This window comes from Cyrtonyx montezumae, unplaced genomic scaffold (assembly GCF_038088225.1).
Source record: "Cyrtonyx montezumae isolate F1298 unplaced genomic scaffold, pur_monq_1.0 scaffold_0, whole genome shotgun sequence".
NCBI classification, from domain to species: Eukaryota; Metazoa; Chordata; class Aves; order Galliformes; family Odontophoridae; genus Cyrtonyx; species Cyrtonyx montezumae.
Window position 1 is genome coordinate 51,112,201 of NW_027071824.1, and position 13,665 is coordinate 51,125,865.

The window sequence follows — 13,665 nt, forward strand, 5'->3', positions numbered from 1 at the left end:
ACAGAGGCACTGAGGTGTGTGACGTCAGCTCCCACAGTGGGATCTGGATCCCACAGGGCCCCGTGAGCAGAGAGAACGCAGCCAGGCTGCTTAAGCTGAGCCATCAGGGTGATCCCGGGGGTAGTAGCAGTGATTTGCATCCCGTGGTACTCCAGTCGGGGCCTCAAGGACCCGTTCCTCTGGCACGTACCCCCTGGTGCGAGTAACTGAGCAGGGTGTTTTTGCTTTGAAACTATGGTGTCTGCATTTTATGTATCATGCACGCAGTCAAAGCCTTCAGCTATGTGATGCGCAAGGCAGGGGGGAGGTATGAGGTGTCCTATCCATATACAATATGGTGTGCGTTGGCTTGGAAAATCCAGTGTCTTCAGTGGGAATTTAGGAATGCACACATCCAAACATCATGCACGAGGAGCTAAGAGAAGCGCTTACCTCGCCTGATCCCAAACGGACCCTCACAGATGGTCACAGAACAGAACTCGTGGCAATGCCATCTTTGACTTCACAGGGAAGGGCGGTCCGCAAAGAGGCATTGGAAATAAGGAGGATTTTTAAATGGCAGAAAAGTCATCGGAGATCTCAGATGGGTACTTCAACAGTCTTCAAATACATGGCCAGGACAAATCCAACAATACTTTCTATAAGCTATGCTTTGTGTGTTGTTGAAAAGCATAGATGAAAATAAAGATATAAAGACTTTGCACTATTCCAGACTCCTTGCTGAACAGATCTATGAAGATTTCCAAGGAAGTTCTCAGTGTACTGAGAGGGCACTGCAACTGTCAGCCACAGAAACCAAGACAAACCAGTTTTGCTTTTGAGATCCAGTGTATGCAGTTTACAGCACAGAGCAGGACTACAAATTGCATTGTAAATGAAGCTGCTTCTGCCCAGTATCTTCTACCCTGAAAATACCCAGTGGAAAAAAAAGGAAGAGGACTGTTCTGTTTTTATGGTGAGACAGCAACGTACACGAAAGCACAAACCTTTTAAGAGAGGGATACGTCTGCATCTCAGAATGACTTAAGGGTTTCTACTGAACTGAAGCAGTACTTTCATTACAGAGCCTATCCCCAACAACTGTAAATCTGACATAAACTGCATCATCAAAATGGGAATTCGATAGATTCACACCTAAAATTAAATTTAATTGCAAAAAAATTAACATTTATTCAGTCAAAATAAAATCAAATATTTGGTGCTTCCAGTTTTCAAAATAATAATAATTAAAAAAAACATTTTCCACTGTGCTGTTGTTTTTTTCTGAAGTGTACAATCCATGTGCTGTCAGTGATGGAGATTGGCTTGTTATTTTTGGGAGGGGGGATAGGTAGTGTCACCTTCACAGCCTCAGGGCACGCACAGTGCAGTACGTCTCTATGGCAAGTTTCTCAATGTTTAATTAGACTCACTGCCAACAAGCTGAGTTTTACTTCTATTTTAACTGCTTCTTATCTAACGGTAGGACCCAATCCTCTTACCCTTCTGCCTAATACAGTTTCTATTGGGCATTTATTTCCCCAGTGGACGCACGCTGGCAGTAAAGATGCCATCAGAATTCTGATGTGTTCATTTTTTTAAAAGCCTTTTCTGAAATCTCATTTCTTCTGAAGCTTTTTTGATTGCAGCACTGTTGTAAAGTAAGCACTGGCATCAACAAGAGGTTCATTATTCCCACAGCATCACACCAACTTAACTTCATTAGTCCTTACCCTGCATCCGCCTCCTGACCTCCTGATTTCAGCATCTGTTTCTCACAGCGCTCTGTCACTGCTGTGTGATCATCCCCTCTGAGTTCCCATCCCAGGAACACTGTTTGGTTTGGTTTTTTAAATGCAGTTGATATTTGGGAAGATAATTTACGTTTTTAGTTACTTGAGTATGAGCATTTGGATTTTTATGTACCTAGAGATTTTAAAGGGTCTAACAATAATTAATCCATATTAATGTGACCATATTTCTATGTCATTTACAAAACTTAACAGCACTTCATAGTCTCTCTCGGATACTTTGCGTAGATACCCAGAGCACCGAGTCAGGAAGGTGCCACAGTTACATGAAACTGTCACAGCGAGACATCTGGAAGTCACATTAATGCTATAAAGCTGGCCTTAACTTCTGTTACAAACTCACAAAGGTACAACGCATGAAATGTCAGGCCCATGGTGAATATTCATTTGTCATAAAGCGAAGGGAAACGAGAGGTTTTTAATCATACTTAATCAGCAGAATCCGTTGCACGGCCCCAACACCAGGTAATACTGAAAAACACAGTCTGCAGAAACACAGCAGTCTGGAACAGCACGAGCTGCTGTTATCATTTCTGCAATAAAGGCAGCAGTTGGTACTTGCTTTAATTAGCAGTGCTATTGTTGTTATAAGGAAATTCTCACAAGTACTTGGCACATGCAGAAGCACAAGTCCCAGTGAACTTGAAGGGAGAGCTGCTCTTCTGGATTTCTTTTCCACCTCTAAGTCCCTCTCATATACTCCATTAACTTCACAAAATCCAATTCCTTCCAACCTTACTTACATGGGACAAGAACTGAAATTCTACAATATAAACAAAGTATCAGCACTGGTCTTCGATAACTGGGAGATGCTCTGTGTGATTACATTTAAAGGACATTTTTAAGCTGATGGGTGTCAACATTTCAAGTAACAGCACTGCTAATAGAGCGTTTCAGATCACAGACATTCGTGGGCTTTCTTAGCAGTTTACTACAATCCTGAAAAATGAAGAAGCAACAGAAAGAGACATGACGTGATATAATTTTAAAGCAGTATCACTCTGTTGTTCACATGAAGAACAGGCACTGTCACTAATTAAAATGCATTTCGGTGTGCTCTTCATCTTTAGATTGCATTCAGTTTACTCTTTGCTATGACACTCCTGAAGACTACAGAAATGCTAAATGGACTTGATGTAAAGAATATTTAGGCATTCCCACTATGCCACTCATCCATACCCACAGATAAGCAATGCACTTGGAAGTGCTTTTAAGATAAACTGTGTTGTTTTTGTCTGAAAGTATCGCGTTTTCAAATATTTTTCAGAGAAGGAGATACTCAGAAACACACACCTGACCAACAGTACATAATACCAAAGAATACATAAGCAATCGGGACATATCTTAGTATGGTAAGCAACCAACAGGACGTGGAAAGACATTACTTTACATTTGAATAGAATACACAGCTGTGTCCTACACAGCTGATCACAGCCGTGAAGACCTAAAATAAAGCTGCATGTTCACTTAGTGCAAATATCTTGTTGAACGCTGCCTTAATAGCTCACCTTTATTTCCACACATGGAGAACAATTTCAGATTATTGCACTTAGAATGTACCTTTTAAAGCTGTCTCGGTTTTCAGGAGAAAAAAAAATAAAAACCTAAATGGTACAACAGCATAATTTGGAATTCAGACTCGTTCACAGTCCTGCTCTGAAGTATTGCTGCCAGTACAATTTCAAAACCATCCTCAGGAATTCTGATGCTTAGCTGGAAAAAATTATACACACATCAACGGCATTGCGTTAACAAAAAGTATCAAGAATCTGTGATTCAGCAGCAATGCTTCCGAATCTGTTTGCATTCTGAGCTCAGTCTGTGCATATCAAAACCTATTTCCATCCAAAATGTCATCCTTTTGTTCAGGCTACGGTAAAAAGTTGAATCAATGCAAAAAATAAGTGAATGATTAGACTGAGCCATCTGGGGTTTTAGAGAAAACAAAACAGGTGTTTAATAATTTAGCTTGGTAATGCTAAATGATTTCAGAGGGAGCTAAGGGGATCTAAAATATGCATGCTCACGTTCATTGAATCATGGAATCACCAAGGTTGGAAAAGACCTCAAGATCAGCCGAGTCCAACCATCCACCTACCACCAATATTTCCCCATTAAAGAGAATCATGATACAGAATTCTGAAAGACTACAAAACAGCATGAGGAACTTCAAAAATCTGATCAATTTAAGGAGCTACTAAATGTTTCAGTATAAAACACCCCTGGGTGTGCCTGCATTGAGTGGAGCACAGAAGTTACTGAAGAATCCTGGGTCACTGAACCAAATGCAGCTTCCATACTTCCAAGAAATACATTCTGATGAATTAGAAAAATATTCTCTTCACACGCAGAATCACTACACATGTACACACTAATGCTACAAAACTTCAAATACTCTGAAAACGTGGCCTGAAATCAAACTCAACGACTCGTCAAAAAAAAAGTTCAATGGTATAAAAGATTCTTAGAGCAGTTTTGCAACGTCAGCAGTTCAGAACTTCTTTAGTATCATGTTGTATCTTCAGCCAAAAAGTAGAAATGTAGCTTTGGTAGAAGAAAGTCCACCTGGTACAGGAGAAGTAAGCATCAGACACCCGATTCCATTTCTTTGACCGGCTTTTCTGCAGCATCTGACACCAAAGCGCTTTCGTTTTCAAGCATCTTCTCAGTAGTTTCTCCATCAGCAGTTTTTGCCCTTTCTTTCAACTTGTGCCGTTCATGAAACCAGGGGATGATGCACAATATTGCTCCACCAATAAGCGGGGGGATCCCAGCCAGGTAGAATGCCACATCATAGGTACCTAGGCGGTCACGAAGCAAACCTGGAAAGACAGAAATATAAAATAATATCACTGCAGCGGCGCTTCAGGAACACGCAAAAATCACGTAGGTCTGAAGCAAATTTTTCATAAGTACAGTAAATCAATAACCCACAAGCATCAGTTACATTTGCCATATGTTCTGGAGCACAGATAGAAAAAATCCAACGCAAATGCAACACATATGATACAGGAACAGACTGTTTGCCAACTCTAGACGCCTACTTACAGGTACAGACCGTATTTTATTCTCACCTGCAACAGGTGGACCAACTGTCATAGGTATTGACATGAATCCAAGGAGAAATCCTATGGCCTGGGAGACATCCTGAGCCCCAACAAGCTCAAAGGCAATAGGAGCCATAATGCAAATGAAGCACCCATCAAACAGGCCCATGATGAGACAGACAGCAATGAGACCTCCAAAGACGTGGCACACTGGAATCATCATCGACATCAAGCCAATGCAGAAGAATGATGTCACCTAAACATGATCAAGGAAGAATATAAAGACGTATTGGATCACATCAGCCAAAATAACTGGAAGAGATGAGCTTTCATGCGTACGTGAAAAATTCAACTGTCTACTTACACTTACTTTAAAATAAATTAGTACACGTTATCAGTATTAGAAATTAAAAAGCACATAAAAACACATGGAGCTGTCATAATATGCAATGAAAGGGATTCCACATCCCATTTCTCAATTTTTCCAGAGCACATTTGCAATCAGCTATCCCTCAGGGACTGTGTAAGGAAGCCACTTCCTGCGCACTGACATTTCATGCACAATTACCCTTTGCTCTTTTCTTTGATGAAAATCAAAGAAAGTTTTGCTTATGCACCATTCTTATGCCAGCGTGGAAACCCACTGCCCCACCTCACTGCACAAACAGCTTTTCCACAAGGCACATACACCATGCGTTGCTCACCTGTAGAACACGGCAAGAGAAACAAAGTCCCTTGTCACTCCCAGACATCACAACTTTTTAAAGGATAAGTGACATCAAATAAATGAATTCATTGTGAAAATTCTTCAAGCAGACAACTAGATGAGAATTCTCAGGATGGTATTTGGGCACTGCACTTCATGCAGCATACTAAGGAAAACATTTCAAATATTGCACAGAAACTACTGAAGAACTGGGTTTCTTATAGGAATTTAAGGGTAAAAGTGAAGAAGTACTCAGTTCCATGTATTGCGATACATAAAATACAAATCTTAAGATGTATTTATAATGAAGAAATTATATAGTTATATGTAGACAAACTAAACAAGGTGCTGTTGACCAAGTTAGTTGCATCATCATGTCAAGTTTATGCACAGAGATTCTGTTTTTAGTGCCAAGTTTCTCCTGGAAGATGCAGAATGTGTAATTTTAGTAGTAAAGATATCATTTACAAAGCAAAATCCAACAGAAGAACTCGTTAAGGAGCACAGAAAGAGAAAGGTGAATGTTGATTTTACTGGACAGAGCTCTTGCGAGCTGCTCAATTGTAAGAGAGTACAGTTCTAAGAGGAAAGAAGTTTCATCTGCATTGATATTAAATAATTTTTGCATAAAATGACTGTATGAACTGTAGGATAACCCAGAATAACACTTGAAATAACAATTTCCTTCCCTCCAAATCACGCTCATGTGAAACAGGAGAGCTGAAGGTGAAGAGCTTTGCACATTTTTCTTCACTTAACATTTGGTGAAATCAATTTTACTTAAAAGTCAATGGAATTGGTGTCCTAAGCAGGTCCCTGGTCTTTCAGTTCTAGCCATCCAGCAGAAAGAATAAAAAGCTTGCAGAGTTTTACTGCAAGCTTGACGTGTATTTCACAAAAATCATGGAATCATCTGTGCTTTGTAAATCATGTAACACCTCAATCATATCTTCTCACTTTTCAATTTAATATTGATATTTCCTAAGTGTGTAACAATGGGTACTGAATCAATCCAAATCAATGAGATTAGGTTCCAGGCTCTTTCATTAGAGAGTCTAAATGTGTGCAGCTATGGCAACAGACACTTCAGAAAGTTGGTTCTCCAGAATTTTTGTTCTGAATAACGTAGTACAGATAACAGCCATTAGATGTCTCCCTTGTTACTTCTCATTAAAAATAAAATAAAATAAAATAAAAATAACAAGAACACTCAGGAGTTGGCAACAAGCAAGTTAAAGCATTCTCCAACTAACAAACAAAAAGAATACACAAACTGCCACCTCCTGAAAAAACTGCTCATAAGTGTGGAGAGAATGGGTACCCAGCTTCATTCTCAAGCATCCATGTTTCTGGAAGCTGAAGGAGTGGTGCTTTACCTCCTCCATGTGACTGTGAGTAACACACTTAGCAAAATCTTCTCACCTAAGCACCTGTAATAGTCTCTTTGGTCATATCAGTGTGTGCTATGCACTGAACATACACCAAGACGGCACCTAATAAATATCAGGAAAGGGGAATGAGAAAATCCTTAGCGAAGGAACTTGAGGAAATCTGTAACTATCAAGCAGTCACGGATAAATCAGGGAAATAAGAACATACAGAATCACCAAAGGTTTTCTCACTCCCAATCTAATGATGAGTAATTCCCAGCTGAAAACTGCCAGCAAGTAGTAGTCATAGCTTCTCAGTATAAGAACCAAAAAAAAAAGATCAGGAGAAAGATTCACAAATTTTGCATCAAGGGCCCATGAGTATCAATAGCCAGATGCTGCTTCCCAGTGTGCTGAAAGCTCTCAAGATTAAAATCTCTGGTCAGTTAACTGTTTACTTACCTTCCTGCAGTCATAGCCTTCAGAATGCTTTTTGTGTATATACATGCCTTGAAAACCGCGTGAAGACGTACCTGTAAATAAACTTTTTTTACACCAGGAATATAATCTGCAACTCTGCCAAAGATCAGTCGGCCAATTCCTGAAGTAATGCCCAGACACAGCAGAAGCACTTCTTTTTGCACGCTATCACCAAATCTGTCTTGCACATGTTTCATCTGTTTGAAAAGAAGGTTGAAAAAATTAAATGGTTTTAAAATGAAAAGGAAGATAAATCCTTGCAATTTTTGAGTTAGAGGTGAGCTGTGAATCTCAGACTGCAAATATGGCTACAAATGATCAACTTGCTTATTCTGCTTGGGCGAGATGCTTTTTGGCACTGAAAACAACCTGAGAATGTGTTTTCACTTTATTCATGTTTAAGGACCTTATTTCAAGGAAGCAACAAGGCTAATACCAGGAAATTAAAAGCTCAGAAACGCTCTCCCAGTCACATTTCATGCCCTAGCATAATGCTGAATCCACAATCAATCTCTGCTTCATCAGTTAGGGCATACTGAAGTCTGGAGGCAAAGAACGATTAATGAGTATCGGCACAGTCCAACTCTGTGCATTAAGACAGACACTGATACTACCAAACTTACAAAGTTCAAGGGAAGAACAAGAAAGGAAAGGGCAGAATGCTGCAGGCCAGACAGTGCAGGCAGGAGGGGCCCTCATCCCAACATCAAGGGACCAGGAGGAAGAGGAGCAGGAACCTCCTGCAGTGCCACACACAGAGGCAGGGCCTTCCAGGAGAGAGCGTGTTAACAGCAGCAGCGAGTAGGGCAGACAGGAGAAACAGTTTCACAAGACACTCTGACCTAAAGCACTAAAGCAACTGACCTCCAGTTCTGCCAGTAGAACATCAAATACAGATGTGATGAATCAACAGTGTCAGTAATTCTAACCTTTCAAATCATACAAAAGGGAAAAAGAGAAAAAAAAACCAACAAATCGCAAGACTGACTAGATGGATGGATTTTGATTCCCTTTGCATTATTTCCAGAACCAGAAGGAATAGCCTTGTATTAAAGCACAAGAACTCCATGTGATTTTGTTTGTTGTTGTTGTTGTTGTTCCTGGGGTGGGTGTGAGGATTTGTTTGTTTGTTGGGAGCAAGGGTGTTTGTTGGGAGCAGCCGCAAAGACCACAAATTACACAGAAGGCAGACATGTGCATTAACCACTTTTTGAAACGCTGTTGGCAACCCCAAATATGCCAAAGTACACATAAAGAGATGCAGAAACTCTTTGTGTAGTCCTGTGACCTCTATGCTCATAACTACCTCTGGAAAAGGAATTGTGAAGACTCAGAGGTGTGAAGAAGCAATCTGAAGAAACTGATTTTTAAGGAACGATGCAGTCACCTGTGTCAAGTGTATTTCTACAGACTGACAGACACTGCTAGCAAAAGTCAGAGCAATTTTTGTTGCTAATAATTCTGGATATGTGACATACTCCCACGCAGGGGGGTGGTGGAGTCACCGTCCCTGAATTTGTTCAAAAAACGTGTGGATGTTGTGCTGGGACATGGCTTAATGAGGAAATGCTGATGGGAGGTGGATGGTTGGACTGCATGATCTTGGAGGTCTTTTCCAACCTTAGTGTTTCTAAGATCCTACAGTTTTGAACTAGAGAATCCTTATAAAACATAAAGCTCAAGGCTGAAGTGTTCAAAATTCTCTTTTTAATACACAAGCTGAGCCTTTCTTTTTTCCCCCATCACAAGCTTGATTTGCTAAGCTGGGGCTGTACTTCTTAAATACAAAACCAGTTGCCTTTTGTTTACATATCACAGATAATCTACTAAATCTACGATCAATTTGTCTAATATGTAATTGATTTTGTCAGAAAGGAATTAAAGCAAGAGTTGGGTTTGTTTTGTCTTTAAGCATAAGATCTAAAACTAGTGGAAATGCACTTGCTACTTCTATTTTTGACAACTTTTCTCTTGTTTTTGGGAACAGAATCCAATGAAAGTTTTCTTCTGGAGTGATATTCAAACAAATTGTTGCATTCAATCCTTCCCGTGAAACAAGAGAAGAAAAGCTGCCAGTTTCCCATCCCCACCTTTATGCTTCTGTCAACACCTGCCAGCCAAGCTGGCAGAGAAACCTTGGAATTTTCTGCCGTTCTTCTCACCTGTTCCACTTTCATGTTTCTGCAGCCTCTAGGTTGTTTAATTAGCAGACCTCGTTTACCCACTCCCCAGAGGCTTTTCAAGAGGTACAGTAAAGCTCTAAATCTAGATAACTATTAACCCTGTACCCACAACTGAGCAACTGGGTTTCTCAAAGCAATGCTCCAAGGGTGAAACGCTGTCCTCTCTCAGGTCACTGAGGGGGGAAGTGAATATATTAGATTCAACCAGATTACATAGGAAAATAATTGCTACTTATCTCGAGCTTCGTGAATCTAAATTGGTATTTATTTTACAGAGTTCATGCCTCTTAAGAGCACCATAACCTCCAAGAGAGCTTCCAGCTAGATGCAGCAAGAAGCCTCCACGGGAGGGCACAGGGAGTGGAGCAGGCTGCACTGAGATTTTCCAGACTCAGCTGGACAAAGCTCTATGCAGCCTGGTCTGACCTCAAGACTGACTCTGCTTTGACTGGGAGTCAGACCGGAGATCTCCCGGGCATCCCTCCCATCTCAGCCATCCTCTGATCCTACCCCATAGTACTTCACAGCACATCAGTCTCCAGTGTTACAGTCACTAAGTAACACGTAAGTAATAGCAGCACTAACTGAATATCTGAAAATACACTGGTTCAGGAATTAATCCAGTACTGTAAGTGCTGACTCATTACAGATGCATCTTGTAACTATAAGTTAATACATTTATTTATGATGAAGCAGCCTAAACAAAAAGTACCCAAAATTCAAGATTTCCACATTTTTAACTGACAAAACTACTCAAAGGTCTCATAATGGGCAATAGCTTATGGACCTTCCCAGGCATCACGTCATGCATCAACACACTCTTGCCATTGTAGAACTATATAGGTTAGAGTTACATGACTTTTTAGGCAGTCAAAGGGGGACCCAGGAACCCAGCAGACACCAAGGCCAAAGCACAGTTTTTGTCTGTCCTTAGTAATGTGCCTAGCTCTTCCTATTAGAGCTGCATGCATGGGGAACTGCAAATCTAATTTTTCCAACAGTAGAAGATTTCACCTGAGATAAGCAGTACTAGTAATGCAGATCCAAAGGAAAACATGCTGAAGTAAATATGCCATTACAGATCTCTAAACAGTGAGTTATGACAGATAAATTCTGCCACACTTCCAAATTATGAAGGCTGTAAGTCTGAAAATAAAATTCAGAATCTTATGCTTCTCCTCCCCCCCCCTCCATTTATTCTGATTTCAGAATACAGTGTTTTTCCAAAGGAAGTTGAGATTCTTTCTTCCATGCTCCAGAAAGAAGAGTAGAACTGAGCCAGCTAAAAAGTCTGCAAGATTACCAGACTAACACTAGCTTCTTTACTATTTTAGAAGTTATCTTTGTATAATCCAACTTTCCAAATCAAGATGTAGATAGTGTACAGCTGAATACATCTCTGGCACCAGTATTCTGCCTTATGATCTTGTTCTCTGTGTCAGGGTAATACACAGATCTTACTGCGCAAATTCTCATTCCTTTTAGGATAAGACTAAAATAAAGATTAGCCACATGGTAATGGCTGTGTTATCGATATACTCTCTTGGGTAGCTCTCCATTCAGCCAAGACTCAGATTTTGACAAGATTCTATGCAATGCATATACGAGCAGCAAATCCGTGATGCAGAGGGGGAAAATCCAAGTAATGATCCCGTTCTTTTCTCCAAACACAAGGATCAAATAACAGGAATTTGAAAGAAATAATGAACTACTAAGAAAATTTTCTATCAATTGCTTTCCTCCTGGGCGTATTCTATCTGGGGAATTCCCAAATCAAATAAATCTTTGGTAGGTTAAATGCAGCATGATCTCTTTCTCACTGAAAAAGATATCCACCAGCAAAATATACCTAGAAAAGTTTGAACACAATCAAAAACTCATATTGAAAGAAAACACTACAAGTCCTGATGTAGCACTCCATTACTCTTATGCTGATTTTAAATGAGAGAAAGGAAACATCTACAGGGACTGCTGTTAGTAAATTTAATATAATATTCCAATAAAATCTAGCTGTTCTAAATCAACAGTTTTCTGAAGGAGCTGGGGGGTCCTTTTGGTAAAAGGATAGTGTACACAAACGTTGCATTCTTCAGGGTTCCCAGAAGTGCATGAGTTCTATAGATATCCAAAGCAAAAATGTGATTCCTTGAAATGCCAAGTGATGAAAGATGACAGTAAGTAACTAAGAGGGAAGTTTGCATGAGGTGTCAACTGCCCCAGAAGGTTGAACATTTCAGGGTGGACTGAAAAACAGCATGAAGTAACTCCAGATAAATCACTGTTTATTCTATAACATAAGAACACCAAAAATAGAGCAAAAAATGTGGAGAAATCAGTTGTCAGAAAATCGTATGATAGTAGACACATGGAGATCATTTAATGCAAATACATCTCTGATATAGACTCTAATGATGAAATGATGTTTACTGATGACCAAAAAGTGAGCAAGGGGACAGAATTCCTTAAACTGTATCAGCTCCTGAACGTCAATGGAAATAGTGACCCTCATGCCAGAAGGCATGAAATAGTACTATTAATGCCTGCTGTACAGTGATTTCACACCCTTTGAAATGGACCTGAGGTAGATAAAGCATCTTCTTTCTCTGCTTTTATTTATTTATTAATAAGTGAAATGCCTTTATATGACAAGTGTGACAACTTGCAGATAACTCCTGCTCGCACACTTGCTACAGCAGTGATAGTTCCTCTTTCTAGCCCTGGTCAACAATCTAAATAACAACAAGAAGAATATCAGGAATGTGATTATTACACGACAATCAGGATTTTTCTATTATTCCAATAAAGCAGATGAAATAGAATTGCTACATCGACAGTTCAGAACATATAATTTGAATTTAAATAAATTTAAACATATAACAGTTAACAGGTTAACTGTGAAGACTTAAGGTGAAATAGGCTAAGAATTCAGACAAGATTGAGAAAAACTCAAACTGATAATTACATCATTAAATTAGCTTTCTTTTGTTTTCTAAAACAGCTAGTCCTGAAGAAATTTGCCCCACAAAAGAATAACTTTAAAATTTTCAGAAATGTAATTTTTAAGAACACGCAAAGAATTAGTATGATCCCAAAGATCAAAATAGGCAACAGGACACACAAGACTTACAAAATGGAGAAAAAAGGCTAAAGGTGTTGAAGCAGTAACTAGCTTTTCACATAAAGTCAGAAAGGCTGATTGTTTTTACAGCAATTAAATCACTTCTCAGAAAGTTCTCTCTTTCATCCTTGTAAGGGTGCATGTCAGCTGGGAGACCTGAAAGATATTTGAGGAATGGTGCAAAACATGCTGAGGGCAGACCAGCCTGATGGATTCCTACACACCACAGCAAGAGATGGCCCCCAACTTCTGCTCCCTCCCTCTTCCACTACACTTTCTCTCAGTCTCAACAGGAGCTGGGTGCCACTGGAGCCATACGGGACAGCTTAAAGAAGTGGGCACTAGGTTGCTGATGGATTGGCTTGGCTCAAGCACCCTCAAGGCAGAAAAGGAACACGTATCTGGACATGCTCACAGAGACTGAGAACAAGCGTGCCCCTATCTAACACTAATTACATGAATAGTGAAGTAGAAGAATACTTTTCAAATTTGCAAATTATATCAAACGAAGGGCATCTGCAGGTATTGTGAAATAAAACCAAAATTCAAAATGATCTGGGCATCCTGCCAACCTAGTCAGGTAGTGTGAGCTAAATGTAATTAAGTTTCATAAAATCTTTGAGGTAAACAACACTCAAAAAACAACATAAGGTAAAAAAAGAAAAAAGAAACAGAAGAAATCGGATAGATGAGCATAAGAGGAGAATAATCTGTCAATAGTTCCTCAGAAAGGGAACTGAAGGGTTAGCAGATCAAAATTCAGCATGTTCCAGTAGTGCCATCAGATTGCAAAAACAACAGCAGACGAGTGAATTCATAAGACATATGGTGTGATCTTCACAGCCTGCTCAGTGCTAGTAAGGCCTCAGCTGGATTATGTCTACCTGTAGACATTACTCATTACAAAAGACATGGACCACCTGGAGAGAACCCAAAATACAGATCTGGCAGCAAGCATAAGCTTTAAAGGC

At 39.8% G+C, this 13,665-nt stretch overlaps 1 protein-coding gene across 1 annotated transcript in view; it reads right to left on the bottom strand.

Annotated features, from left to right (window-relative positions):
* Positions 1-2,770: 2,770 nt before the first annotated feature.
* Positions 2,771-13,665, bottom strand: part of SLC16A10 (solute carrier family 16 member 10) — a 65,363-nt gene continuing 54,468 nt past the window's right edge. Inside the window, exons 4-6 of the mRNA XM_065735081.1 lie at positions 7,447-7,590; positions 4,865-5,093; positions 2,771-4,612 (exon numbers count right to left, since the gene is read on the bottom strand). Coding sequence (XP_065591153.1) covers positions 4,377-4,612; positions 4,865-5,093; positions 7,447-7,590 — 609 coding nt within the window. The 3' untranslated portion in view covers positions 2,771-4,376. The remainder of the gene's footprint in view (positions 4,613-4,864; positions 5,094-7,446; positions 7,591-13,665) is intronic.